This window comes from Copadichromis virginalis, linkage group LG11, assembly GCF_057382275.1.
Source record: "Copadichromis virginalis isolate Kocher_CV1m ecotype Utaka linkage group LG11, C_Virginalis_male_GT1.1, whole genome shotgun sequence".
NCBI classification, from domain to species: Eukaryota; Metazoa; Chordata; class Actinopteri; order Cichliformes; family Cichlidae; genus Copadichromis; species Copadichromis virginalis.
The window spans coordinates 33,341,593-33,354,006 of NC_140628.1; the positions used below are offsets into that span (position 1 = coordinate 33,341,593).

At 36.8% G+C, this 12,414-nt stretch overlaps 1 protein-coding gene across 1 annotated transcript; it reads left to right on the top strand.

Annotated features, from left to right (window-relative positions):
* The first annotated feature begins 461 nt into the window (after window positions 1-461).
* LOC146699154 (cathepsin S-like) lies at window positions 462-12,341 on the top strand. The gene is made up of 8 exons (XM_085472118.1): window positions 462-566; window positions 4,688-4,803; window positions 4,922-5,044; window positions 6,533-6,685; window positions 7,617-7,841; window positions 9,262-9,427; window positions 9,611-9,713; window positions 11,195-12,341. Exons 1-8 carry the CDS (start codon window positions 548-550, stop codon window positions 11,292-11,294), a joined length of 1,005 nt encoding a protein of 334 aa, XP_085328244.1. The 5' UTR covers window positions 462-547; the 3' UTR covers window positions 11,295-12,341.
* The last annotated feature ends 73 nt before the right edge of the window (window positions 12,342-12,414 follow it).

A 12,414-nucleotide genomic window follows, 5' to 3' on the forward strand; every position in this document is an offset into this window, starting at 1 on the left:
GAGATACCTTCTTTGACAAAACGATGTGCTTCTGTTGTGTTTATTCTGAACTTTAATCTTGCCTCTGCCATACTAATATAAAACAGAAACACAACTCTCAGTCTAATAAGAAGCTAAACTAAAACATAAAATAATAACGAGGAAACCCCAATCTGGAAATAAACCCAACTACACTGAACTAAAGATAAATAAATTAATAAATTAAAACTAAAAAAAACTTGATTGCTCATAAAGTGTAATGAAAATGCTAAATGTGGGAAGTAAGACACTTTTAATGTGCATAAAATGCTGAGTGTGTGTACTTGTCATACTTTCCGAAAGTGTGCAATTGTGTGGTTCAATTTTTGAGAAAACCTCTGAATAAGTGTTTTTTGTTTACCTTCTGTTTCATATCTTATGCGTTCAACTATTCCTTTCCTGCACTGTGAGGAAAACGGTGTAGCTTTTACTTTCGAAAGAGGAAGAACTGCGAGAGAACATGTGACACTTCGTTCTTAAATAATAGCAACAAGGAAACGCAGTCAGACTGAATTTCCGCGCAGCAAAGATGAGTCCGACTAATCAAGGCAAGTGAAACACTTTCCAGTAATACTTTAATAGCTTTAGTAGAAATATTAATCGCTGGTAAAACAAAAAGGCGGACATCGCCCCATAAAAAGCTTCATAATTTAGTTTACTTTCGTTTTTGTTGTAAAAATCAAAGACTTTTCTTTGTTCAGGCTGCAGGTGTGTTCAACGATAAAAAATATATTGTAACCTTGTTATAATGTCATGACAGTGAAGTAAAGTGTTTCTATAATGTTTAATAATTGTAAAAATAAAAAAGAAAGAAAGAAAGAAATTGTCCAAACACACTCGGTGTATGTTTAGTATATTCTTATGTAATTACACCATAGAAATGAAGGCTGTGTTGTACAACTACGCTGTAGCATTTGTTTAGTAAAACAATTTAAAAGTAATATAAAACCGGAATTCTTCGTTTTTGTATTTGTATTTATGAAACTGACAACAAAGCGAAGCGGAAAAAAGAGCCAGTCAAAGTCACTTTTGGGTAAAACTCCAAGTACAAACGGAGTAGATGGCTTACTTAAATTGCTTTAAATCGCATACATTAGTATGAGAAGCCTGATGAGTTATAAATTCTCGTTAAAAAATATTATATATATCATATTAAATTAAGGTTATACACTGAGGGTATTGTATGTACCGGTATTGTTTGAAGAGGGTCCTCTTCCCAGTTGAGAACTGTACCAGGTATAAGAGGTGGAGCTTCATATTCATCGCTGTACTTTTTGCGTTTTCATAAGTTTCACTTCAGGTCTTGTGACTGTGGAGTCATTTTGAAAACTTGCACAGCCTTAAATATGTGGATGTGATACTTGAGACTCATCTTAACACAGTGACCCTAAAGACATAGTGATCTGTGCAAAAAGTTGTTTTTTTTTAAAGTGACTTTTGCTATTAGTGATGAGAATTCCGGCTCTTTTTAGAGAACCGGCTCTTTCGGCTCGCCTCACTAAAAAAAAAAAAACCGGCTCTTTCAGCTCCCAATCGACTCTTCAGGTTGTTTTGTTGCTTTAATTCATTTATTATCAACAACAATATAAAATCATGCACAAAAGAAATTAGTAATTAAAAAAACAACAACGTTGTTTTTTTTATTTATTTATATATTTACATATAAATATAAATGGTGGTCCTTGGAGACAAAGCTTGTACAAACTCAAAAAAGCATGTAAAAACTCTGAAGCATTTACAAACTCCAAAACACATTTCTAGCGTTAACTGAACTTCCAAAACAGAGATATCTAGATCACTTAAATTACACAATTGAAAGCATATGTGTATTGTTTGTGTATTTATACACAAGCACTCATATATAGTCAAATAATTTAAAAAAAATGTTCATTTACCTGTTGCACACCAAATCCAGTCATTGGTACTTCTTGGCATGTGTAGGTAACAAAAGCTCAACACTGTGCCTAGCATCCTGGAGCACTTCTGTTGTGTTTTGAGTTTGCACGTGTTTTGGGGCCACCGTAAATATACTTTTGTTTATTCACTCCACATAAAATGTAATCAATAAATCATATAATACAAAAGAACAACTATTTACATTTCAACTTTTAACTATTTAAACTTTCAGCTTTAAAGTGAAACAACACAAAACACCGCAAACCACAAAACAATTAAATCTAGATTAAAATATGCAAAACAAAAAGATCCACATTCTCTGTCATATAGGTCTGCATGAATAAACTTTCTGAATCCTTTATCATCCACAACTGAAAATTGTGGATGGTTACTATACCTTTCCAGTGTTGGGCAAGTTACTTTGAAAAAGTAATTAATTATAGTTACTAGTTACTTCTTCAAAAAAGTAACTGAGTTAGTAACTGAGTTACAATATTCTCAAAGTAATTAAATACTTGAAAAGTAACTATTGCATTACTTAAAAAAAACAAAAGAACAAAAAAAAAACATATAACCCTCTGGGGTCCAGGGTATAATTGGCCATTTTTTAACTACTTTTGATTTTCCCTCCACATTTCACCTTTAAAAACGATTTACTTTACCTTGTTTGGTATCATCCTTTTCAGCACAACCTCATGTGTCTGAATTTACAGTTATGTTTTCATTTTGACATACTGTATTAACACAATTGATCTAAAATCAGACAAAGAACATAAAATCAGAGAAGAAAAAGTTATATTTTTTAACAATCGCAAACATGTTTAATGAATCATATTTCATAACTTTAAATGGAAATATAAATTGTCAATTTTAAAATCCTATGCACAAGTTTTGCAAACAACAAAGTTATTTGCATCCATTTACCTTTTACATTGATTTTTTTAAATAACCATTTCAAACTATTTACAGAACAATCAGCTGTTCTGCATTCAATAAGATGCCACACAAATTATTTGTGCCATTCCAAAAAAAAAAACAGTCGCCTCATTGTTCTGACACACAACACAAAACTATCCACAACACTACACACTAACTACACCAGACAACACATTAACTACACACCCCAAACACGCTAAACGTCACTAATCTCTCACATCTCAAAACTCCCTCTCTCTCTCTCTCTCTCTCTCTCTCTCTCTCTCTATCTATCTCTCTCTCTCCGCGTCACTCCTAAAACTTCCCCTATTTTTTGTTTTGTTTTTTTATTTTTTGCTCATAAGCAGAGCATGCTTGCTAGCGCTGTCCTTAGACAGTAAACGTGATGAAACTATTGAGGAAAAAACACACGTATATATTGTTTATCATGACTCTGGTTTTACATGGCCTATCAACACAATTTAAAAACTGGTATATATCACCTTGTTGCTTTGTCTTTAAGTGGCCGTGTGATTGGCTTACCACGACTACTTTATTCTTCCTCAGTCAAACAGCAGCATGCCATTGTTTTGCCCCCTTAGCTCCAGGTGTTGTGCTAGACAGTGATCATGATTACCGTCCGCGGGAGCGCGCGCAGCTGCTTAAAGCTGTATCGCCCAGATTACTTACAGCTGCTTCCGTGCAACTGATATAAGATGCTAAGCTGAACACAGCTTCAACCGTCTGTTTGTTGAAAAATAGTAACAGACCGCATTTTCTCGTTAGTAACTGTAACGGCGTTGTAACGATAGGAACAGTAATTAGTTAGATTACTCGTTACTGAAAAAAGTAACGCCGTTACTTGTAGCGCCGTTATTCCCATCACTGTACCTTTCTGATGTGACGTTGTTGTCCTTGGCTCTCTTGCCCTCCCGCTCTGTTCCTGTGCTACTGCGAGTTTAACTACCGCCCCTCCCCCCTCTGCTCAGCGCAAGCACAAGGCTCGCATGCGGAGTGAAGCGGAAAAACAGTGCGAGAGAAAGGGTGAGAGAAAGAAAAGAAAAACACGCCTTGCCTCGTTCACTTCAAAGAGTCGGCTCAAAGAGCAATTTCGTTCGCGAATGACACATCACTATTTGCTATGTAGATGAGGCCAATGAGCCACCTTGGTATAAAACCCCTGAAGACAACATCAGCACCAATTACAGCCTGGTAACATGCTTGAACTCTGAGTTCAAACAGCAGTTTTCAGTGGAATCACTTTAATGTCTACAGTTTTGTATATTTCATCTTAGTCATTGTAAGAAAACTTTCCAAACACTCTCCCTTTTTGTATTTTGAGACCTTTTTGTTGATTCTAGTACATGCTGATATGTTTATGCCCTGTTTCTGAGACGCAGAGGTGACCTAGATCAGTTTGGTTTAGATTTATTGCCAGCAATCTGATAACAAGTGACGTAAACCAATATTTACAAGTGTGTTTTGTCCCCATTCTGAGAATTAGAGACAGTAAAATTGTGGAAAAAAATGCCTTTTCATTTGGGAAAAATAACCATGGATGTATCTAGAAAAATAATTGTGGCCTCTTTTGACCCTTTAGAGTTACTAAACGCCTATCTCCATCTTTTTGTTGTTTTCTTTTTGTTAGTATGTAAAACAGCACTGAAAATATTTTGGCCTGTGTCGTGCCAGAGTCTCTATGTGTGGTTTTTATGAAACTAAGGTCTGTTTCTGACTGGAAACCAGAACTTTCTGCCAGGCAGGTTGTTTTCTCAGTGTGTTAGTGAGCATCAGTCTCATCAAAGGTCAGGTGACATCCTGTCTTCTCGTGTCATCGTCTATGTTTGTGTGTTTGCAGGCCTGCTGTTGCTGCTCATCTCCCTGTGTGCCGGGGCAGCAGCCATGTTTGAATCCACACTGGACGCACACTGGGAGCTGTGGAAGAAGACACATGGGAAGAGCTACAAAAAAGATGTATGTGACAAAAAGTAGTAATAAATATTTTTTTGTGTTATATATGTACAAACTCTGCACAAGGCTTATAATTAACTTATACGGCATTTTCACCTCATCTGCTCTTTCTTTATGTGAGGTGGAGGATGCTCACCGCCGCAAGCTGTGGGAGAATAACCTGAAGATGATTACCGTGCACAACCTGGAGGCCTCAATGGGACTTCACACCTATGAACTGGGCATGAATCACATGGGAGACCTGGTGAGACACTCTCTTGCTTCATTAATGCTTTTGACTTATGATATTTTTTATTCATTAATGGTGATTGTATTAATGATGTTGAAAAGGTCAACAGAATTAAAGCTGATCTGTCTTAAAGAGTAGCTATGAATAGATAACAGATTACTGGCACTTCATGTTTCTGGTTTCCCTATTTTTGTTTTCTGAGTTCCCCTTTCTCTGTCTTTATGTTCCGTGTCAGTTTTCATGTTTCAGTGTCTTCATATTTTGTATTTAGTGTCTTTTGGGTGCTTTATCAATTAATGCAGGCTAGATACCTCTAACAAAAACAAATACAAGTCAAGCAGGCTAATATTAAACATATGTTGGAGCACACATGTATAGTTTCACATTGCTAATTTTATCTCAGGTCTCTTAATTTATTCAGTTAGCATTCATAACATTTCAATATGCTGTGGTAACACTTAAACTGAGTTTAAAAAAAACTATCAAATATTCAAAAAATAAATTATGGTACCTTTGCTTTGACTTTCTGCAGAATGTAAATTAGCAACATTAACTGGTAAAGCACCAAGCTTTACCTTTAACCCTTTGGCTCTTCTAACCTTTCTTTCCTGATTAGCTGCAGAGTTTTGGTTCTGGCCTTTGAGACTTGACTGGAGTAATGAGGTGATTTCTCCTCTTAGCTCAAATAATCATCAGGCTGACTAGGATCTATTCTCCAGTCAAGACCCTACAGTATATTCCTGAGCTAACTTAATGAATAACCAAAGCACTCAGACTGCATACTGGAATCTCAACCGTTGTCTGGTCAGTGACCTGCTTCACCTTAGTCTTTGTTGGAGAATGTTTTTGAGCATTCAGACAGAACTGAGTCCATTCTGTTTATTTATTGACTTCATCTATACCAAAAGAAACAAACGTGATTCCTGAGAGGAATCAGATTTGAAAAGGACAGACACAGATTACTGTATATAAAGTGGACAGTGAAACATGTTTACCTTTTTTAACACATTGGTTTTATTTTGCATACTGTCAAGAGTGTTATCAGGGCATTTTTTTAATATGTGCTCATGAAAATCTGAAATGGTAGTTATTTGTTTACATATGATCTCATGCAACAGCAGGAGCAGCAAACTGAAACTGTTCTCTTTTTTGACTGCTCTCTCCATTCAATCAATATTAAAAAGGCTCTTATTGTCCTGGAGAGGTTATCCGCAATCAACAAATAATTCATTTGAGGGAAAAAAATATTTTAAAATGTTCCCAGTCTTTGGGAACATATAAAATGATTGTAGCAAAAATCAACAAAAACTTAAATAATAATATAGCATTTTCATGAATTAAAAATGTCAAGTGTTTTTTATTATTTAATTGAAAGCGACATCAAAAAACTGTCAAAATAATCCTACATCCATTAAATGAACTGGAATTTCCGCATTCAGACAGAAAAGGCTGATTGTAACAGATATTTGTGTCTCATTCCATAATTTGTGTTCTTCCTCATAGACAGAAGAAGAGATCCTGCAGTCTTTTGCAACTCTCAAACCTCCCACTGGCATCCAGAGGGCGCCATCTCCCTTTGCAGGGGCATCAGGTTCTGGCATACCAGACACTGTGGACTGGAGAGAGAAGGGTTATGTCACCAGTGTCAAGATGCAGGTAAAAAAAAAAGAGGTCATTTATATCAGGGTTTGTGTATTAGTGCTGCTGAGAAGAATCAGTTCATGTTTGCACGAGAAGAATTTCACCATATCCACTTTTACTACTACGAAGAAGATGACTGCCTCTCGTTTACTGAACCCTGAAAGTTCTCTGGGGTTTTTTTGTTTGTTATTTTTTTTATGTTTTTTCATAGTTTTACATCCCAAAAAAGGTGTAACACTGTTGAAAAAAAAACAAAAACAGAACGCAATAATTTGCAAATCTCATAAACCTGTACTGTATTCACACTAGAACATAGCAATCATCACTGTTTTAAAGCAGTGCATATTTATTTATTTATATTTTTGCATTTTTTATATGATATGATAAGATTATAAAATAAATCATGTATGTTAGAAAACAGGATATTGAGATGTTCAAAGTCTTTACAATTTTATGTTGAGGAACATTCTTCTAAAAATATTTCACAGTTCATATAAGCAGTTTTTGGTGAAAAAAATTGGTGAACCCCTGACAGTCTTTACTTCTGACAAACTCTGCCTCTCTAAGATGTTTTTAATGCCCAATCATGTTACTGACCTGTTGCCAGTAACCTTATTATTTGAAAAGTATTCTTCCAGCTGTTTCTTTGTAGCCTTCCCAGCCTTTGGTTGTCAGTGGCCTAAATTTTTTGAGACAACGTTTGCTAACATGAAATGTAGAATGAGCTAATATCTGACATGAAATAGTATGAAATAGTTTTTATGTTCTACTATAAATGAAATATTGGATTTGAAAATCATTGCATTCTGTTTGTATTTACATTTTACACAGCGGTCCAATATTTTTGGAATTGGAGTTATAAAAAGTGCTTCTATGCTCTTAAAGTGGACATTTAGAGGAAGACTTAAGAATATGAGCATGACATTTTATTTATTTTTTTATTCAGGGTGCTTGTGGAGCTTGCTGGGCCTTCAGTGTTGCAGGGGCCCTGGAAGGTCAGTTAGCCAAGACAACAGGAAAGCTGGTGGATCTCAGTCCCCAAAACCTGGTGGATTGTTCTGGCAAATATGGTAACGAAGGCTGCAACGGAGGCTACATAGACCGAGCTTTCCAATATGTCATCGACAACCACGGAATTGACTCTGATGCTTCATACCCATATACAGGACATGTAAGTAAACATACATGCATGTGTGACCTCATGTGCACACTTCTGTGCTAAAAGAACATTCAGCACTTATTTAAGTGATAATTCCAAGGCAAAAACAAAATCTCAGTTAAAATAGTAATTCATCACAATCCCTGTCACCCTCCTTTCATTAATCAGCCATCTCCAGGTTAGTAGGGACAAATATAATTAATACAAATATTAAACATATGAGAAGCAAGTACCCCTAAGAAAGGTACTTTCCTCAGCATCTCTACACACCGCTCCCCGGACACTGTATTGGTGGTTGCTTCACTGAGTGAATGATTAAATGCAGTGGACTAATTTCCAATGGGATTAATAAAGTGTATCTCCTTCTTCGTTAACAGAAGGTCAAATATCAAAATTCATTATTTACAACAAAAATGGAGTAGACAGTAGCAAAGTTATTTTTGCTCATAAAGATAAACATAAACTAGGATTATATTATGATTATATAAAGAAAAACATGTCTTAGTTTAAAATGTGTGTAGAAATAAAAACAATTTGTAACTTTTAATTAAGAAATGTTATGTTTTTAATAAAATCCTAATATAATCCTAGTTTATACCGTCTTTATATTATATTCAATTAATAACAGAGTTTAAATAATTTGAAATCAGTATATTCTGTTCCAACAAGCCAACTTTTACAAAACTTTTACAAAAATTTAAACATAGGACTCTAACACAAGCTTTACAAAACCCTGTATGAGACACCTAGGTGGGTGTATAAACACCAGCAAGAAGTTGAGTCCGATCCTTCAGGCTGTAGACAGCAACACTCACACTTGTCTGTGGTCAGCTGTTAACGTCTCTTTGGAGCAACAATAAATTAATCGGAGCGGACAACATGTTTGTCCTCCAGGCTTTATGTAGTTCGCTGTTGTTTGTGTGGAGGAGGCCAGTTCTGAGACGATTCAACAGACTGTTCCAGCCTCGCGGGGGTGGCAATGTTTTTAATTTAGCCAAAAGAAAATAAAAAAAAAAAAACGAAAAAACAAAAACAAAACAAGAACTTTGTAATGTGAAATACTCAGTGACTATCCTTACCAAAAAAATCAAGCATGGAAATTATGACAATATCTATGTAGTTTGCAACAGTCTTTAGGTTTATTTTTGTCCTGAAGTGCAAATTATGACACCACTGACTTATTCCTTTGAGAAGTGAGATGCAGTCCAATCAATGGAGAGCCTACAAGACTAAAGGAGTGATTTTAACTGAGTTCAAAAACCTAGTTAATGAATATATTTTCAATTTGTTGGTGCCCCTCCCAATTCTCCAATTCTGCCTTAGGGCAGCCCTGTATGTTGTAAAACAAGAATATTTTTAGATTTTTTTTAATGTGTATGAAGTTCTTTCCTGACTGCATCAGATCCTTTAACATTTTTTTCTTTAACTTCAGGATGATCAGTGCCACTACAACCCAGCAACCCGTGCTGCCAACTGCTCCAGTTACCAGTGTCTGCCTGAAGGGGACGAGAACGCTCTGAAGCAGGGTCTTGCTACCATTGGACCCATTTCAGTGGGAATTGATGCTAGGCGGCCCACGTTTATTTTATATAGGAGTGGTAAGATACACCTCATCAGATGCAAAGTAAATGGAAAAACAGTTTTAAAATGTTTGGAGGATGAAGGAGGTTTTTTTTTTTGTTTTTTAGAAGACAAATTTGAGTTCAGTTTTCCTGGAAATTATTATTTATGGCTGCTTAGAAAATTTTAATCAGATTGATCATTTCTTCTTATAATTTCAGGAGTGTATAATGACCCATCATGCACTCAGAATGTGAATCACGCTGTGTTAGCTGTGGGCTACGGCACTCTGAATGGACAAGACTACTGGCTCATAAAGAACAGGTGAGACATTTTCACTGATTTCTCTTGAATCTGGCTTTTATATACAAAGTGATTTCATGGACAGGGCCTCTATTGTCTTCCACCATCTGTTCACTAATGTGGTGCATACTGGAGGACTCTAGAAGACAAATAAGAAGTGAAAGAGAGAAGTCAGGCTTTTTAAAAAAGTACATATCATCAACACGCAAAAACTGACCTGGCCTGGGAATACCAAGGTTTTCAGCAACATGGTTATCTATGAGTGTGTTGTTACGTGCATACCAAGGTTTTCCCAGGCCAGCCGAGAGATATAATCTCTCCAGAGTGTCCTGGGTCTGCCCCAGGGCCTCCTCCCAGTGGGACATGCCCCGAACACCTCACCCAGGGGGGCACCCAGGTAGCGTCCTTGTCAGATGCCCGAACCACCTCGACTGGCTCCTTTTGTTGTGGAGGAGCAGCGGCTCATCCTATAAGAGGGAGGCTAGCCACCCTTCGGAGGAAGCCCATTTCTGCCTCTTTTATCTCGTTCTTTCGGTCACTGCCCACATCTAGTGACCATAGGTGAGGGTAGGGACGTAGACTGACCAGCAAATTGAGAGCTTTGCTTTTACACTCAGCTCTCTCTTTACCACAACAGACCGATACAGCGTCCGCATCACTCAGCCGCAGCACCAATCCATCTGTCGATCTCCCACTCCCTTTTCCCATCAGTCGTGAACAAGTACTTGAACTCCTCCACTTGGGGCAAGAACTTGTCCCTGACCCGGAGTGGGCACTCCACCCCTTTCCTGGCTGAGGACCATTGCCTCAGATTTGGAGGTGCTGATTCTCATTCCCAAAGCTTCACACTCAGCTGCGAACCATTCCAAGGCGAGCTGGAGGCCATCACCCGATGAAGCCAACAGAACCACATCATCTGCGAAAAGCAGAGATGACATTCTGAGACCACCCAAGTGAAAGCCCTCTGCCACTTGGGTACGCCTAGGAATTCTGTCCATAAAAATTATGAACAGAATAGGTGACTAAGGGCTGCCCTGGCAAAGCCCACCACCCACCAGGAACAAGTCCAACTTATTGGACTTTGCAGACCAAGAGCTGGTCAAGTGTTCCACGACCAGGACAAAAAAATGCATTGTTCCTCCTGTATCTGAGGTTCGACTAATGGACACATCCATTCATATGACATCCCTGTCCTTTGTTAATACTTAAACATAAACTATACTGAGTTAGATGTAAAAGTAGGAAGAAAGACAGTTTTGTTAATGTTTATTCAAAGATGAAAAAACAAATGTACCAGCTGCTGAAGTCATTTCATTTTTAGAATTCATATGAACAAGCATTTAATCATCCACTGGACCTGGTTTTATCTTCTTTTGTTTTCTTTTTTAATAAAAACGTCAAAAAAACAAGATAAGAATGATTTAATACATCAATAACAAAATGTGAAGTTTTAAAACATTTAATTACATTTATCTGATAATTCATTATTTTGTACTCTCCAGCTGGGGAACTTCCTTCGGAGATCAGGGATACATCCGGATGGCACGCAACCAGAATGATCAGTGTGGCATTGCTCTGGATGCCTGCTACCCCGTCATGTAACTGCAGAGGGAACTGAAATGAATCTCTTGCAAAATGAATATAAATGAATATATCATTTATGACTTTTTTTTATTAAGTCTTCAAAAACTACAGCTTCAAACTAACACTTTTTGGTGCTTCTCTTGAAAAATTATATCTTGAGGAGGAATCATTATCACTGACTTTATTTGGCGTGTGACATTGTGGAAATGCTAATGTGTGTATCTCTGTGTGTGAGTACACACATTTTTGGTATACCCGCTTATCAAAGTTCAAACTACTTTTCTCCTTGAAAGGTAAGGTTCAGCAATTGCTTTAAAAGATTTGATTTTTCACAAGTTAAAGAAAAATATTTATCCCCCAATGTTTACTTTGGTTAGCATTAACTACTAAATCAGGGGGTTACCAGAAGTATAGACATTTGTTCAAGGTTACAAGGTTTAATTAAAAATCTTTCTATATCTGTGGTAAAAAGTTGTGAATGTACTGGATGTTTAGCGCTGGACTACTGTATATTTTATGACATGAGTGAGATTAAGATTAAATTCACAACACAACATGTACTGCTGCTTTGTTGTTGACACTTATATTATGTAATCAGACTCAATGTAAAAATAAAACATTTTCCAAAAATCTGGTTCCTTATTCACAAAATAATGAACACGGAATTATAATATTTAACTTTAAGGGTGTCATGGTGCTGTGTCTGTTACTGCGTTTATGTCTTTGGACTTTTGGCCTTGTTTTCTTACGATGGTAGCGGTTTATGTTTCTTAGCCCTTTTCTGGTATTACTTAGTTTCCTGGTTTAATCATTTAGATTTCTGGTTCTTAATTACTTTTAGTTAGCTCTGTTTCGTTCCCTCTCTTTTGCCTTTGTGTATCTTTATTGTGTGAGTTTGTCCCTTTGTCCCTCGTCAGATCCTCGTCATGTTCATCATCCGTCATGTTTCAAGTCTCAGGTTTTCTTGTTCCAGGTACCTTGTGTTTAGTTTTTGTTGATTTAATCTTAGTCTCCCTTTTGCTTTGGTTGTATTTTGTGCAGTCAAAAATAAAAAGCTCACTTTCATTTTTGACTGCAGTCCTCCTTACTCTGCAATTGGGTCCACACTCCCCACACAGTCTGCCATCACAGACCTGAC